The sequence below is a fragment of the Colias croceus genome, chromosome 8, assembly GCF_905220415.1.
Source record: "Colias croceus chromosome 8, ilColCroc2.1".
In the NCBI taxonomy this organism is placed as follows: domain Eukaryota; kingdom Metazoa; phylum Arthropoda; class Insecta; order Lepidoptera; family Pieridae; genus Colias; species Colias croceus.
Genome location: NC_059544.1, coordinates 9,436,073 through 9,449,708, shown reverse-complemented (window position 1 = coordinate 9,449,708; position 13,636 = coordinate 9,436,073). Strand labels below are relative to the sequence as shown.

Genomic DNA, 13,636 nt, shown 5'->3' with positions numbered 1-13,636 from the left:
ACCGTAGCGCCAGGAAGTACCTATCACAAGTCATTTGTCAAAAACGCTCAACTTATGCAACTCAAATATTGGTTAAATGAATGTCCTGCGAAAGCGAACACCTAGACCACAGTCACGTGTATGACGTGTAAGCTTTCTAAAACGGTTGAGCAACTAAGCACGACTAGAATTAGTGCCAACCTTGTGCAGGGCAGGTTGTTGACCCCGAAGGTATTGTTTACATCCGAAACGTGACTGCGCTAGATCACAGGGAATAGATGAAGGGAGGTTTTTTTTAATTAGTATTTATTGGTGGTTATATTATGTAGTGTATATGAGGTGAAGCTGAAGCACAGAACAGATACTAGTATACTACTTAGTACTTAGCCAAGAGAATACAAATATGAATAGAGTGATATTGTATGTAAAAATTTTAAGTGGATTGTTGTTTTGGCGAAATTTTAAAATTTACATATTTTTTTTATTAATGTCGTATCAAATTAGACCATTTCCAATTTGAAGATTTTAAACAACGGCATCATATAAATTAAATAAGTTTACATATATATAAGTTTACATATATTCGAACATATGTAAAGTTTACATATATTCGAACTAATGAATATATGTAAACTTATATAAATTATATAAGTTTACATATATTCATTCGTTATTAGTTTTAATAAAAAAAAATCATTCATTCGTTATTACTTATTAAAAAGGTTATCTCAAAAACCACTTCAGCCAACAACAATTTCATAAAATTTCGCTCAATAATTTCAGAGTGTATTATGACCAACAAAGACGCAACTAGGGACTTTGTTCTCATATTAATTCTAATAAACTCGAGAACCACGTAATAGAAAACCTTGAACAATAATTTTACATAGGTGTAAATTAATGTAAATATTTTAGCCATTTTTGCCAATTATTATTGTCACATGACTAATCATAAAAACAACACAATAGCTTTTAAAATACGACATTTTGACTCTGTACATGATTTTTTTTTTAATTTCTACATATTTTTCAAGTGATATAACTTCCGGTGTCAATGAACTGAAAGAATAATGTAAACCCAAGAAATAACTATTTTTAACAGTAACTAGAAGTCGATTTTTTTTTAAATAGCAATGTGTCTTTGAAATAACAGTAGATTCTACGAAAAAAAAACTACTTTAAATAAAGTAGTAGAAACTAAATAATAGTCAGATTAATAGCAGTTCTAAATTCGATGCAAGTTTCATTTGTTTTTGTTGTTTCTATTTATATTTATATTCATAAATTTATTAATATTTCAACGTTACATAACAATTTATATGAATATTCAACTGAAAATCAAAACGTGTGAAAATAATTTAACATAAACATTTAACAATACATAATTCGTTATAATCTCATCTCGCAAAATTAAAATCAAGAATAGTGTTGATTTAATATAAGTTTTTATAGCTGGCCATTAAGATAACAATTGAATACATTTTTGCACATAATTATAAGAAGTATTCTAAATTGATATAAGAAAAAACCCGTTAAAATTAATGTACTTAGAAGACTTTTATATTTTTTTATTTCGTTTAAGTTATGTAATAACTTCAACTAGGTTTCCGCCCGCGGCTTCGCCCGCTGTCTAATAAATTATGTACTTAAACCTTTGTTTTAAATACGCAGTGATGTTTCTCGTATGACATTTGAAATCCTACACCTCTACTTGTGTCCTGTACTTTCGAACTCTCATCTGCACTCAGTTGGACAGCTTACAAGTGACGGCATAATGCTGAATCTTATTATTTTATGCTTTTATATCGTTCTAGATAGGTCACCTAGTGGTTCAAACTTCAAATGACCCATAACTTTTTCAACATGGGCCTGTAGTCTACTAACATAGTATCCATACACAGTATTTTATTATAGAAATATTTATGTTGTTCTAACATATCTATACTAATATAAAGCTGAAGAGTTTGTTTGTTTGTTTGTTTGTTTGTTTGAACGCACTAATCTCGGGAACTACTGGTCCGATTTGAAGAATTCTTTCGGTGTTAGATAGCCCATTTATCGAGGAAGGTTACAGGCTATATTTCATCACGCTACGGGCAACAGGAGTGGAGCCACGGGGGTGAAACCGCGCGGAGTATCTAGTTGAATATAAGAACAAATAGTATGTGTAGTTATTAAAATGATATTATCTTTTACTAACTTTTAAATTAAAATCTTTATATCAATTGAAAAATGTAGGAAACATTTTGTTTTACACTTATGTTAAATTTCTTTGCCGAACTATTTGTTACGTAAACTTTTTATTATTACATTAATTTGATCAATTAATTAAATAATTAACTTACAAATTAACACGTTGAGAATTTTTTAAATTCATTATGTCATAATAAGTTTCAGCGTACGGCCTCGCCCGCATACCACAAGAAAAGTACTACCTTTGTCCCTAGGACATAATTTGTTTACATAACATATTTTCAGGCAATTTGTCTTAGTACATTCCGCAAAATCAGGTAGAAACATCAATAGAATATATAAAAAACAACCTAGTAACTTAGGTAGGTGATTTCCCCACTTGAAAAAAAAAATACCTAGTAACTTTGGTATTGAATATACTGAGATATTACTGGTATATAATATATTATATACTGAGATTTCATATGCTTTGGATAGATGCCGTTTTTCAAACTTAATACTCAACATTTTTATTAATGCCTCTTATAATAATTATCTCTTATTCGTAAGTCGTAACTTCAGCAATCGGCAGCTGGCAGCAATGATCCATAGCCTTCATTAAACAATTCAATTAATTAACAGTGAAGAGTTGGTATAAAGCAAAATTACCAATCTACTATTAGATGATACATGTTCAAGATCAAATATAAAAAACTAGCGGTCCGCCCCGGCTTCGCCCGTGGTACATATTAACGTTTTCTCTACATAAGAACCATCCTCGTACTTCAAGGAATATAATAAAAAAAGAATTATCGAAATCGGTTCAGCCGTTCTCGAGTTATGGAATTACAACGAAAAGTGGCATTGATTTTTATATATTAGATAAAATATATATCAAACGATGATATGTATTTTCGAGGGTTTTGTTTGACCAACCTACATAAAATATTAAAGTTAACTCGATACAAAAAAATCACGAAGTTAATTCTAATTTTCACACTTTTACTTGACATGGCCTAACTGAAAAAACAGCTAATAAACTAATCTCTAGCTTAATTACTTCGATAGATTAAATAAAAATCATACATTTATAACATACCTTTTCCAATATGCACAGTATACGAGAGGTCCTGAAAGCTCAGGTTGACCGGGGGCCGTTGGGGCAAATGGGACAGGTGGGCCCGTCCCAGGGAAGAAGTGAGTAGAGGTTCCATGTTGTGTGTGTGATTATCTTTTCATTCTTTGGAGGTGTCTGGAACAATTAAAAAAAATTCCTTAAAAATTAATACGAATAAATATAGAATTCAGTGTCGAGTTAAAATAAATTAATTTACATTAACTTCTATAAAATAAATTTCTTTATATTCATTAATTTATAGTTTAGTCCCTTTATTATTCAGAAATTATACAAATATCAACTTAACTAGCTTAGTACCTACTTTAATTATTATTCTTCCTACTGGTCAAAGAATTTTCAAAACTGCTCCCATTATTTCAAACCTTATTTGCTAGAAAAAATTCCTATTTACAATTCATATTGAATTGAATATCAAACGTACTCATGTATAGATTAAAAAAGCTCAATCTATACTAATATTATAAAGAGGAATGGTCTGTACGTAACAAACTACTGAACCGATTACAATGAAATTTAGCAAACATATAGAGGGTAACTTGGATTAACACATAGGATAGGTTTTATCCCAGAAATCCGGACGGAAACTATGCGGGTTTCTTTTAAAAACGCGGGTGAAGCCGCGGGCGGAAAGCTAGTATTGTAACAAGCATGTCACAAAACATATCACGCATGGATACCGGCAATTATTGCCTTGTTATACAATTATTTTGCCGCGTTGCGCTCAAATGCACTATTTATACAAATAATTATGGAATAATGCGGTTTGACGGGATCACTCGGCTGGAAACCGCTATTTTTAAAATGGAATATTTTCCTCAGATTGTGGTGTGGTTAGGATATTAATAATTATAATTTCAAAAATTGCAAAAAATCTATTCCAGAACTACATTATCTGTAGATTTTCTATTTTTTATAAATTTTATTTACATTTTACATAGTAATTTTAAATTTATAATGACAATTGACAACCAATAAAATTAATAACATAAAGTGTAGGTAGTATAAATTAAACGAATAAATAGTTACACAACATTATGATAAACTAATAAGTATTTACAATATTTAACTTATATTGTAAACGTGAGGACTGAGTAACCTACCTATTTATAATCCGTATAAATAAGTTATTATACGGATTATAAATAGGTTATACGGATTATAAACTGGCAAGAGATGGCGCAGGATAGAGTCAAATGGAGGCTCTTATTGTCGGAGGCCAAGACTCACTTTGGGTCCCTGCGCCACTCTAGTAAGTAAGTATAAAGCGCAATACACATTGAGCCCGCCGGGCCGCCGACATATTATGTCGGCAACTTTTTGTCGGCGGTCTAGTTGGCGGCTTCACTTATTACAAGTCGGAAAATCGCCGGGCAACTGAGCGCAGGCGTACCCAAGCCGCCAACATGTCGGCGGGTAACACGTGCGGGCGCATGTTGCCGACATGATTATTTTCTTACAGGCCGCCTGGTTGTGTCGCCGGGCATTGTCGGCGGCCCGGCGGGCTCAATGTGTATTGCGCTTATATAAGTTATTATATAGCTAAATACATAGATTTTTTATAGATTAAGTAATATTAAACCAAGCTATTTTTTAAAATATGCTATGAAATAATTGAGAGGATTTAACTCACAAAAAAGAAACAAGTTTCCAACCTATAATAGGTATAATATAATAGCTACCTATTATAGCAATAATGTATAATATAAATTTTGAAAAACATACCTAGACTTCAAAAATAATCGTTGAATAACCCGTGGCCAAACTAAACTATTCAGAATCAGAATTTGTCTAATATTAGATAATTTTAATAATTCAATACACAAAAATATATTGATTAGATAGCGTTAGGTAGGTATATCTACCAAATACAATTATCGCACAATTATTTATCCAAATTTATTACGTAGGTAACCATTTTATTAAAGATAAATGATTTAAAACACAAATCTGCTCATATCACTTTATAAAATCAAATCATAATTTTACAATCAACATGTTTCTTGTCAAACAATCACATTTTATTCCTAACTAGCGGTCCGCCCCGGCTTCGCCCGTGGTACATATTTACGTTTTCTCTACATAGGAACTATCCTCGTACTTCAAAGAATATAATAAATAAAGAATTATCGAAATCGGTTCAGCCGTTCTCAAGTTATGGCGCTTACCAACACATTTTGGGATTCATTTTTATATTATAAATTTATTAACAGAATCTCTGTTAATTAAATAATTGCAGAAAAAACATTAGAAATATATTTTTAAATAATTGCTTTCTATTTTATTATTATTTTACTAAGGTATAGAGCGTTTGTTTGCAAAACTGCTGAAAAAGCGTCCCCAATTCTTTCCTCCAATTCAAAATCATTATGGCAAGCTATCAATAGATGGCGCCACTAAATTGAAATAAAAATAAAAATTAATGCACATTAAAAATTAACAAATCTTAACAAAATAATCATAATTTTTTAAATAATAAAAAATAAAAAAGGGACGACGTTGAGAAATCACTAGAATTCAATGTTTTATTATTGTGGTTGTTAAATAACTTCAATAGAAAATGGCAATGTCATTGCGGCCGCGGCGATTTCTTTTTTCTTCTATAAATTTAAACGTGTAACATTAATCTTCTTTTTTCAATAAGTTTGATTACTCCGTGTTCATTCATGTTTTTGTAGAATCAATTAATTTTTTATTTTGTCTAAAAACGTGACAAGTTAAATACTGAAGTTGTAAAATGTTTGCAAAATATGTTATCTGTTAATTTTACGTCCTCAGTTGCGAAAACTAAGTCCTAGATTTCAAGACTGTATGTTTTGAGTTTGAGTTACATGTTTAGAGGGGTCTCATGTCCCAAATTGGAAAAACAATAAGTAATTTGCTCACACTATGTCATAATAAAAATGAATTAGCGCATAGGTAAATTCTAAAAATCTTTATTCCTTGGCGGAAATAAAAGGAGCTGTTAGATGTTGTCCTACTAATATTATAAATTCGAAAGTTTATGAGGATGTATGTGTATTGTGTAGGTGTGTATGTTTGCTACTCTTTCACGCAAATACTACTAAACGGATTACAATGAAATTAAGCACATATATAGAAGGTAAATTGGTTTAACACATAGATGATAGGATAGGTTTTATCCCGGAAATCCCACAGGAACGGGAAACATGCGGGTTTTTCTTTGAAAACACGGGCGAAGCCGCAGGCGGAAAGCTACGTACTATGTTGTAGGTTCAAAACTGAATGATATTGCAAATTATTGTTAATTAGGAAGGAACAAAATCAGTTCTGCGGCTGTATATCTAAGCCGCAAATTTCCTGATTGGTGTACGGTTTCTGCCATAGGTTTCTGCACACATTAAATCATAATAACACGAATATATTTCAATAATGTTCTATGTAGGTATATAATATTCTAATAGTTTTTCATGTGTCGCTTTTTTTCTCTCAATTTATTAAGTTCGAATTTTTTATCCATTTTTTCCCCATAATTTGTCAAAACCGAGAGCAATGAAAAAACACAGAAGAAAAAACTTATACCTACTATTTTCCATAATATATTATATATATATTTTAAAGAAGCTATTATGTAATGCCTATTATTAGAACATTTTATATGCTAAATCAGCAACAAAAAGCGAATTATAAAAATAACCTTTAGCTAATATTTCATAATTCAAAAATAACTTAAAAAGAGCCTCAAACGATTGATCACGTCATACCGATCATGGAAGCATTTATCTCTGCTAATCATTGTAATTTTATAATATGTAGATAATAGGTATGCATGAGACACTCATTTTGTTATTAAGCTGAAGCATGTTTGTTTGTTTGAACGTGCCTTTCTCAGGAACTACTGGTCCGATTTGAAAAATTATTTCGGTGTTCGATAGATCATCACGCTAAGACCAACAGGAGCGGAGCCACGCGGATGAAACCGCGGAGCGCAGCTAGTAAAGTAATAAGGCAAGTACCTAAATATAAGCTTGTATGGAAAATAATATGTAGGTAGCTGAGAATATAGACTCCAAATACAATTAACACTTTATAAATTAAAAGGTGTTGTGCAACCTAATACCTATCATATATTTTATTAAATTTATAACTTACTAGCTGCTCCGCGCGGTTTCAGCCCATGGCTCCACCCCTGTTGGTGATGATATTATATAGCCTATAACCTTCCTCGATAAATGGGCTTTCTAACACCGAAATAATTTTTCAAATCAGACCAGTAAGTACCGAGATTAGCGCGTTCAAACAAACAAACAAACTCTTCAGCTTTATAATATTATTTATAACTTATAAACGTAAATATTGTATTACTTAGTTACAAACCAAAAACTATATCAAAGAAAATATACCTATAGTTAACAAGAAAAACCTGGCGTTTTACGCTTCCCAAATGATTAAAATTTACTTTAAAACACGACAAAAATTATAAAATAAAAAATACAAATTATTTAAATTACAATCACTCAAACTCTGTGATAAAATGGAAAAATGTCATTAAGATGTAAAATTTAAAATAACCTCTGATTTTACGTGTGAATATGAATATTTTAACAAGCATTTAACGCATTTTTATACTTTAACATTTTAATACTCGTGTAATAATTAGAAAACTGGTTGGAACAAATTAAAAAATAAAATGCCTCAGGCCTAAGAGTAACTTGACGCACATAATATTGCAAGTCGTTCTATACGGTGTATTTACATCAAACGAGAATGCTCATTGTGACTATGTCAATTAATTCGTATTTTAAACAGGCGTAGAGCATTCTTTCATTGTTCTTAGAGTGTTCGAAAAGTTTCTATGCAATGTTCTAATACTGAATACAAGTTTTCGTTTACACTAAAAGATCACGAAATAATGTTTTTGCTCTTGCTCTATGTTCGTTTGATGTAAAAGCACCGTGATATATTCACCGTATATAGCATAGAATTAAAATTTTTGAATATATACATATATGCTAATTAATATACTAAATTAAAACGTGAAATTGACGCACATTAATTGTAAATGAATTTTAGCACAGTTTCATAGAACTTCCTTTAAAAAATTATTCATATGAGTGTAAAAAAAACTTCGGCCTTAACTTAAACTTATATATACCTCAAGGCCAAGGAACAGCAATTTTTGCTTCTAATTTTCTGTTGCAAAATGATACAAAACGCACTATTATTATGTCATTATCGTTGTTTCTCTAAAGTATCATTTTATTATATTTTCTTGAAATTCCTGCAAGGAAGAAATAGTTGTTTTGTTTTTAGTGTTTTTAATTGTTAATGTGTTAATGTTTTTGACTAAAAACTGAGATTATAATCTTGATTATTATTTATCGCTTCAAAACACTGCACAGACTCACTGTAGATTTTATTTATTTATTAATAAATATTACACGGCATGCTGCGCTTAAAACTAGCGTGTAATGAGCATTTAATTTTTTATTTGATTGTAGAGCATTAAACCCTGACCAAAATATAGTAACAACACGTTCAATAAAACTACAAGCAAAAAAGTTAAGTTTTTTAGATAAGTATTTCTTTTTTATATTTGTTTTGATATGAATCAAAACAAATATAAAAAAGTCTTGTTCAATAAATGATTTTATTTATTTATTATTTATATCATTTTATTATTTGAAATGGAGTCCACACTATACACAGTGTAAAAAATCATTTATCGCCTACTTAGCGCTGTAGTCCTGTGATATTTATCTTGAGTAATTTAAACCCATTCACATGTTTTAAGCCAGTTTTTTTTAAGTTATCGTCGGCAAATAAACATGAACATTTGCAAAGGTTTTCATACTTAACGCCTCTAGAAATGGATTGCCCACATAAAAGGAAGGAAGAAGAAGGAAAGAATTAATGAGAGAAATAAAGAAAAGACTAGGAAGGACACGGTTCCGTATCTACTTCTAAAAGCTAATAACAATAAGCTGGTCCACACAGAGCGAACTGCTTCCAGCACAAAATGCTTCGCGAGGCTGCTCGCTCTGTGTGGAGCCGCCTAATAACAAATCTATACTAATATTACAAAGCTGAAGAGTTTGTTTGTTTGTTTGTTTGAACGCGCTAATCTCAGAAACTACAGGTCCGATTTGAATAATTCTTTCGGTGTTAGATAGCCCTTGTTTTGAGGAAGGCTGTAGACTATATCATTACGCTAAGACCAACAGGAGCGAAGCCACGCGGGTGAAACCGCGAAGCGCAGCTATGTAGTATGTATATAATAGTGATGTAATTTGAACATCTGTCCCCTATCATGAAATGGTCCAGGAAGCTGCGGTACTATCAGAGTACGTGTGGCCTAAATTGATAATGTACCTAACACATGAAACTATTTTTCATGGACTTTGGTAAATACAATGTACATGTATTGATAGTAATTGAATCTATGCTAAAATGAGTCAGTGCTGTTTTATGTTATCTTTTTTAAATAATTAAGATGATTTCATTTTTTTCTCTTTCTTGCAATCGTAATTGTTATAAATAAGTGTATGTCAATAGTGGAAAATTTACTATTTTACCTCCTTGCATCATAGTGTTAAGAATATGAAGGTATTCTTGGATCAACGTTCCTCTTACAAGTCATAAAGTATCAAAAGCTGTTCGAAACATTGAGATAATAAACAAGAGACGCCACGAACAAAATCTGTGCGCCATTTTTTTGCTCTAACTAAGTTTTAAAAATTATTATCTAGTTAGGTACTCACCGATGAAAGTTATTCCTTTGCACTTTTCCGTATTATTTGTAGTATTTGTGCAATATCGTAACACACACGAAGGCATATTTGATGCGTTTCACTTTAAAACAAATAAAAAATGAGCGTGCAGTTAAGCCATATGGCGTATGTTGAGCGGAACAAAAGTGATGTAGGCGGTGTCGTCTCCATATGTATATCTCAATGCTATAAAACCAACATCCTGCAGTTAAATGCATTGATATTAGATACACCAATTAATTACAAACGCAACATCTGCATCGCAACGAAAGAAGAAAAAAATAATTAGTAAAATGAGTTTTAACTATTTCTCATTTCAGCACGTGGAATATTAAAATTAGGAAACTAGTTATAATTAGTTTTTAGGATTGATCTATTTAAAATCAACCTGCGTCAGAAATATCTATATTCAGACGGGACGGGCTTGACCAGTCAATTTTAAGTTATCTTAATGATCATTTGATCCACGTTAATGTGGATCAAATGAATAATGGATGTACAATGATAAAAATAAAACTAGTTTTAAACGTAATTTTGTAAATTTAAACAATACATTAAGAGATTACGCATTTTTACAAGAAGCGGTAATCAAAAGTATAAATTAAGCCAGATTAAACATACTTCTTCTACTCAAATAAATTATGTAAAAAAAATATTTTGTAGATAATATATAAAAAACCAACCAAGAAAAAAATACTCACTAAATATGTCTTGAAAATGCATACGCAAAACGGTATGGCGAAATTATTGAAAATCTTTTAATGTAAATTTTCTTTTTGGCAATACAATAAATGATACTAATTAACATCGCATAATAACTTCATATTTTATTTAAACGACAAAGAGTTAATCCGGCTACTCACCTGCCTGCGCAGGGGCAATAATGGAATTGGATCCTAATGTAGTGTGTATAGGCAAGCAAGGGCAATTTTAGAACAGCTGGACCGCCGACCAACCGAGATAGTTCCAATAATGCCCCTGCCGCAGCTATGTGAGTTTGTTAACCCAATTAAAATAATATAGTAAAATGCAAGAAAAAAATTCCGGAACTCAATCATTTTATCATTAACCTTATAACTTGAGATTATATTTTTAACGTGTTTTAAATAACCGCCTGACTGATAACGGATCTGATACAATTTGACTCTTTATAATAACTTTCTTTTCATTTCTGTGGTTTAATGCATGGAATTTATCTGATAAAAGTTTGTTAAATTAGATGGACTTTTTCGAGTAGGTAAGTGTTTTAAGTTTTGATTTTGAAAAATTTGAAAATTAATTAGAAAAAGCCAGGAAACGATGTAACTTTTTAATCAGACAAAGCTAGTCCAAAACAACGTCACATAAAGAACCTAAATATTATACTATTTACCTTTTTGCATTTCACTTTAACCCATTGAGCCCCAAGAGCGGCCCGATCGGTCTCAGACACAATAGATTTTCTATTGTGTCTGTGGTTCCGGGGCCTGAGTTACTACAGAACAATTACCGCTTATCTACACTTAACAGTTTATCAAATGTTAATTGGGTACTAACAAGTAAATCCGAATCGGTTACAACATACCCCAATAACCTACACCTCTGAACTGGGGACCAAGGGCGATTTCCTCAAATGTTTTGATTAATTGTTTTAAAACATCTTGTTGTATCGAAAATAGTAAATAGGTTATTAGTTAATGCCGATTTGTCTTTGTTAACTAGTTGGCTATGGCGTTGCTCACATTTTTTAATAACAAGATATAAATTATGTTGTTAGTAATAGTTAATGCCGATTTAACGACATTTACTAGCTGTAGGCTGTGGCGTTACTCACATTTTTATTAAGAAGATATCTATAGATACATAATATATAATAAATCTGTAGAAGGGTCAAATCTGTACATCAATCACTCAATATTGAAAAAATAAATATCCAGGGGGTGTTACTGGATCGATACCAAACCCAAATATGTGATTAAAAAATTTTTTGTCTGTCTGTCTGTCTTTCTGTCTGTCTGTATGTGAAGGCATCACGTAAAAACTAACGGTTCAATTTCGATGAAACTTGGTATCATCATCATCATCATCATCATCATCAGCCCATATACGTTCCCACTGCTGGGACACGGGCCTCCTATGAGGGTACAGGCCATAATCCACCACGCTGGCCAAGTGCGTGTTGGCGGATAAACTTGGTATAATTATACCTTATTAACCTAGGCATAAAATAGGATACTTTTTATCCCGGAAGGCGGAAATATACGTAGAAAAAAATAAATCTTAATTTTTCCGCGCGGACGGAGTCGCGTCCCGTTAAGTAGGTAAATAATATTATAAAACCAAATATAAATCTGACTTCAAATTTTACTGTTACTTACTTTTTCGCGCCAAATAAATATACATACATACATATATCTATAGTCTATACACTCGAAAATTATAACCACAGTTGGCATACCTAACCCTCCTTCCGTTGAAGTCACGTAAAAAAACGCAATATATCTCGGATATTACAGCGTTCCACGAATTCACACAAAAATTCATTAAGTTTTTGTGTTAAAGGGCAACAATCTCCCGTGCATAAACTTTTGCACATACATTGCTTTATTCGTATGCAATAATCAAACATGCGCTTGTGCGAATTCTTATGTAAAGAGGAATGGACAGCGTTATGTCTGTAATTCCGTACGATGTCATAATCATTGTTCTAATAGCTTATGCAAATTCGTCGTGTCAATGAACCCTATTTAATGGAACTGCATCTGAGAAAGTTATTTTAAAACGAGGGTGACCTGTTTCTCTTTATACTATGCCTGTTCAGAGATTGAAGTGTGTTTAAAATTATTATAATTTTATAAAAAATAGTACTTAATACTAATTATTTAATAGATAATATGAATGTCATCCGTTTTCAGGACAAACCAATTCTACTGATTATGATTAGATTATATCATAAAAGATAATATACAGACGAAAACAATTTTGTTTTAAAAGCAAAACATGAAATAACTTAGGAAGTAAAATAGTAGAAATTGTGTTAATTCGTTACGTTTTTTCACTGAAGTCTTCTTCTAGAAACAGAACATAATATTATTTGTATTTTTTATTTATTATTTGCATTATATAAAAAGTATCGAGATGAATTATTCTAAAATCAAAAGGTTGTTGATACAGTATACAATAAAACAAGTTGAGAAAGAATCGAATAGGTACTAGTTCCAAAAAGGTGCCTATAACTTCTTTATATTCAACTTCATTTAAAATTATCCAATATTTTTGTAAATTATTTCTAATTATTAAGACTATTATTCTATTACACTTTGACGCAAATTATTTAATTACGTATTCGTGAATTCCTGTTTTTGCCCGGACTAGATTTTTAATTTTATCTTTTAAGCGCGACTCTTATCTTGGAAATAAATCGTAAAACCACGCTAATATTATAAAGGTCATTTTAATTAAATTATAATTCTGAACGGCCTATACTGCTTTACACATTTAAATAAGAATTAATTGGAACAACGACTAGAAAAATGGAAGAAGTAAAATAAATATATGACAAAATATATAATAAACTAGCTTTCCACCCGCAGCTTCGCCCGCTCAGTCAAAGAAAAACCCGCATAGTTCCCATTCCCGT

General features: G+C 31.2%; 1 protein-coding gene across 1 annotated transcript in view; it reads right to left on the bottom strand.

Moving 5' to 3' along the window:
• The window catches only part of LOC123693535 (ATP-binding cassette sub-family G member 1-like), a 43,815-nt gene that overhangs the window by 25,096 nt on the left and 5,083 nt on the right, over window positions 1-13,636 (bottom strand). Inside the window, exon 2 of the mRNA XM_045638693.1 lies at window positions 3,251-3,403. Within this exon, the coding sequence (XP_045494649.1) occupies window positions 3,251-3,365 (115 nt within the window). The 5' untranslated portion in view covers window positions 3,366-3,403. The remainder of the gene's footprint in view (window positions 1-3,250; window positions 3,404-13,636) is intronic.